This window comes from Berghia stephanieae, chromosome 1, assembly GCF_034508935.2.
Source record: "Berghia stephanieae isolate SIO BIC M18660-M18661 chromosome 1, UCSD_Bste_1.3, whole genome shotgun sequence".
Classification (NCBI taxonomy): Eukaryota; Metazoa; Mollusca; class Gastropoda; order Nudibranchia; family Aeolidiidae; genus Berghia; species Berghia stephanieae.
This window is the reverse complement of record NC_088360.1, coordinates 40,914,893-40,919,801: the sequence shown is the minus strand read 5'-3', so window position 1 is coordinate 40,919,801 and position 4,909 is coordinate 40,914,893. Positions and strand designations below refer to the sequence as shown.

General features: G+C 38.6%; 1 protein-coding gene across 1 annotated transcript in view; it reads right to left on the bottom strand.

Annotated features, from left to right (window-relative positions):
- Window positions 1-264: 264 nt before the first annotated feature.
- Window positions 265-4,909, bottom strand: part of LOC144968985 (contactin-associated protein 1-like) — a 25,582-nt gene continuing 20,937 nt past the window's right edge. Inside the window, exon 7 of the mRNA XM_078907943.1 lies at window positions 265-356. Within this exon, the coding sequence (XP_078764069.1) occupies window positions 265-356 (92 nt within the window). The remainder of the gene's footprint in view (window positions 357-4,909) is intronic.

The window sequence follows — 4,909 nt, the reverse complement described above, 5'->3', positions numbered from 1 at the left end:
TAACGAAGCACTTTTTGATAAAACCTCCGAATAACATCATTTTGGCGATTTTCGGCAGTTTTCGTAGATATCTGATACTAAAAATACCGAGTATGAGTACTCAAAGTGAATATTGAGAACAACAGTGCTTCTCAAATTTGTTATACGTACACGACTTAGCACTATCCTTTTGGATCTGGATACAGATATGAACGACTCAATTTTAAACGAGCATCTTTGTATTATCACACTCTTTTATGGAGATGTGATATATTTTTTAATTCGTCACTGAACCGACCAGTCTTTAATGACACAGTTTTTGGTCTCCTGTGGTATATTTATTTTGTTACTGAACCGACCAGTATTACACAGTTTCTCTGTTATATACTTTATTGGGACATATAGTAACAGATTTGCCTTCTCTGTACTATGATTCTTTGATCTTTTTTATGATTAGACCGATAATGCATAATTTTGCCCTCTTTATGCAATGTTTTTGGTCACCCGTTTACGGACTTACACAGTACAGTAACCTGCACTATGCCTTGCTATTTTTCGGCCCCGAACGTTTTTCACAAAGCTTCAAAGTTTCAATCAACCGGCATTGTGCGAAGAATAGCAAGTGACGTTTGCGGCCACGGTGAGTAGTAGTGCGGGGCGGTCCTAGGCAAGCTTAAGGACCACGGTCCTACGGTTCATGGGAAATGTGAACCGCAAGGACCGATTCGAACCGGTTCTTTTTCGACATTGGCCATTCACAAGGCGTCATTGTGACCGTCAAACGATAGGAACCGGTCCTGCAGTAGATGGCTGTCGAACCGCTAAGTGTAAGTGAGAGCCTCAAAACATGAAAATAGTGTTATAACACTATCCATTAAGCATATGTGTGTGTGTGTGTGTGTGTGTGTCTGCGAAGATTGATGGAGCGGGTCGGGTCAATGTTAGGGAGTGAAAGGAAAATGGATTGTTAATATTTTGTGTCTGTGCTATGCTGGACCATAAGTATGGGAAGTGGGAAGAGTTTGATTTTTAAATATTTAATCTTTTTTTTTTTTTTGGTGGGGGGGGGGGGGGTTGTTGTTGTCTCCATTCCTTTTTTCTCTTTTCGTGCGGCTATGTGGTCTTGTGGTATGACACTCGCTTTCGGATCGGAAGGTCCTGGGTTTGAGCCTCGCTCGGCGCCTAGTTTAGTCCTTGAAAGACTCTTTACTCACATCCTATCACCGTACTCAGATGTAAAATGAGTACCTGGTCGTCAACATTGTTGTCTCTGTCGGATAAAATTGTAACATCGCCTAACAGGCGTCATGTCTCGTTCTACATGTTACGTGTTGCTATTAGTCAGGGACCCGTTGTAAAGCGCTTTGAGAACATTTAGTGGATATTGCGCTATATAAAAGTTCACGTTTTTGTTTCTTTTTTAATAAAAAAAAATTCTGTCTTTGGATAGGACTAGTGCCGCGCTGAGGACCGGTCCCAAGAACCTGTCCCATGGTTCCTTGGCTGGGACCGGAGGACCGGTCCGAAGCTGACGAACCGTTCACCGAACCGTTGGCCGAACCGTTGAACCGAACACTTCTTATCTTTCTATTTGCACGGTCCCAGCGATTCTAGTTTCTTTACTGCCTTTTCTCGGTCCTTTCGCTCTGACGCGATGCCGATATTAAGCGCTTTGTCAAGTCATGCAATAGCTGTCAAACAAAGTCAAACTAGAAAAGAAACTCATAGCATTTGAGATGTGGACCTATAGAAGAATTGCAGGGGTATCCTGGAAGGAAAAGAAAACAAATCATCAAGTACTCCAAACTTTAGGCATAACATCAACAACGATCATTTCAACTATTAGAAAGAGGATAACCCGATATTTCGGCCACATCAGAAGGCACGACTCACTTCAGAAGACCATTGCAGAGGGAAAGATAGAAGGCAAGCGTGGTCGAGGACGAAGAAGGACAAGCTGGCTTGGAAATGTCGCAGCGTATGTAGGAAGCCCCATAAATCAATGTGCAAAACTCGCAGATGAGAGAGAGAGCTGGCGAACCATGATCTCCAACGTCGTGTCCGACATGGAACATCGGTAAAGTAAAGTAAATACGCCTTGGAGAAACCTATATAATCGGCACGCCTTTTCAACTCATCAGTGTTGACATTATAGGGCCCTTGCTTATGTCACGGAAAAGAAAAAGATTCTTACTGACCTTGATCTGTCGACGTGCAGTGAATGGGCTGAAGCAAAGCCTCTCTCTCTCTCTCTCTCTCTCTCTCTCTCTCTCTCTCTCTCTCTCTATATATATATATATATATATATATATATATATATATATACATATATATATATATATATATATATATATATATATATATATATATATATATATATATATATATATATATAGATAGTTCGAAGATGACGTCACTCTTATTGTTTTTTTTTTGCCATCCGCGTTTATGAGTAATGCTCACTGAACTGTATTAACCTGACTATAAACGTTAATGGATACACACAATTTTGTGTGTTGGTCCGTTATACTTCCGGATGGCAATGTTATGAGCTTCTTAGCCAAGCGTATACTATATATATATATATATATATATATATATATATATATATATATATATATATATATATATATAATATCTCAGACACAAACACTCACTCTATCTTTCATTCTTTCTCTATGCCTTTCTTTCTTTCTCTCTCTCTCTCTCTCTCTCTCTCTCTCTCTCTCTCTCTCTCTCTCTCTCTGTCTTTCTTTCAGTCTTTCTCAATCTCTTTCTTTCTCTCTCTATCATTCACTCTTTCTTTATCCCTTTCTTTCGTTCTCTCTTTCTCTCTCTCTCTCTCTCTCTCTTTCTCTCTCTCTCTCTCTCTCTCTCTCTCTCTCTCTCTCTCTCTCTCTCTCTCTGGGTGGGGTTCTTGGCCTCCCATAGTGGGCAGGGTGGCACTTACTGTGTCTTCTATCCCCCTTATAGCTGTTTTCCAATTTGCTTTCTGTCTTTGTCTTGGAGTGTGATTACTTGGGATTGTACTGGCCCTGGCCAGAGTCCTTGGCTAGGAGGGAAACAGTCAAATGCATATTTATTGTTTTGGGATATGATATTTTTTCCCTTGTAAATCATCTCTCTGCTATGTATTATTATTATATTTCTTATTTTGAATGTATAATTTATGCATTTGAGTGTATTCCTCTATGTAGGATCTTGTGCTTTCGTCGGTTGAGACTCAGACTTATAGGTGATCTTAAACAAAGTACATTGGTGGTATGCTCTTGGAATCTACATCTGATCCCTATTTGTTCCCAGTTCCCCTATGTATTACTTTTCTTGAGTGCTTTAATTGTAATTCTAGAACTTTTTACTATCCCATTTTCTTCCTTTTTACTGGCGCTGATATAACTTAAATGTTTTGCAAGCGCCGTAAAACCCTTAAAAACAAACAAACAAAACAATATTGCTCTCTCTCCTCTCTCTCTTTCTCTCTCTCTCTCTCTCTCTCTATCTCTCTCTCTCTTCTTTCTTTCTTTTTCCTTTCACTTTTTCTCTAACTCTCCATCTTTCTTTCTTTCTTTATACCTCTCTTCGTCTCTCTCTCTCTCTCTCTCTCTCTTTCTTTCTTTCTTTCTTTCTCTCCCCTCCCCTCTCTTTCTTTCTTTCTTTCTTTCTTTCTCCCTTTCTTTCTCCCTCTCTATCTCTCTCCCTCTCTCTCTCTCTATCTCTCTCTCTCTCTCTCACTCCCCTCCCTCTCTTTCTTTCTACATTCGTTCTTTGTTTCTCTCTCTCTTTCTCTCTCCTTCTCTCTCTCTCTCTCTCTCTCTCTCTCTTTCTCTCTCTCTCTCACTCTTTATTTCATTCTTTCTCAATCCCTTTCTTTCGTTCTCTATCTCTCTATTTCTCTCTCTCTCTCTCTCTCTCTCTCTTTCTTTCTTTCATTCTTTCCCAATCTCTTTCTCTCTCTTTCTCTCCCTCTCTCTCTCTCTCTCTCTCTCTCTCTCTTTCTCTCTCTCACACTCTTTATTTCATTCTTTCTCAATCCCTTTCTTTTTTTCTCTATCTCTCTATTTCTCTCTCTCTCTCTCTCTCTCTCTCTCTCTCTCTCTCTTTCTTTCTTTCTATCATTCTTTCCCAATTTCTTTCTCTCTCTCTCTTTCTCTCTCTCTCTCTCTCTTTCTCCCTCTCTCTCTCCCTCTCTGTCTCACTCAGTCTTTCTTTCATTCCTTCTATCTGCCTTTCTTTCTTTCTTTATATCTCTTTCTCTTCCTATCTATCTCTTTCTTTCCTTCATTCTTTCTCAATCTCTATATCTCTCTCACTCTTTCTTTCATTCTTCTCCAATCTCTTTCTCTCTCTCTCTCTCTCTCTCTCTCTCTCTCTGTCTCTCTCTCTCTCATAGATTATTGGATGATTCGTCACAAAAAGTTTCACACACTCACTAGTCTAGTAGCCTCTACTCTCAGTCCTAGATTAGATCGATTCAACAGATCTCTAAACAAATCCAAAGTCTACACTGTTCACTTGTATTTTTTTGTAATGATAAAGAAGTAAATTACAAACCATTTTCATAAACTTCGCGCTTTGTGATATAAATCTTAGTACATTTCTGAATGAAGTTTCGCAGCAGTCAGATGTTTTTACTCTTCCAACCGCCTCTGACCGCCTTAGCTTTTGATTCATAATTAATTTGCAGTTTCAAAAAAATCACAATAATGGTTTTACATAGATACTGTATAATGAAGTATCATTCTTTTATTTTCAAATTATCCGCAGGCCTTTGGCTCTTTTAAAATCAGATTTTACAAAATATTATTATATTAAAAGACTAAAACTACCATTCTCGATGCCGTCATCATCGTAATAATAATAATAATAATAATAATAATAATAATAATAATAATAATAATAATAGTAGTAGTAGTAGTAGTAGTAGTAGTAG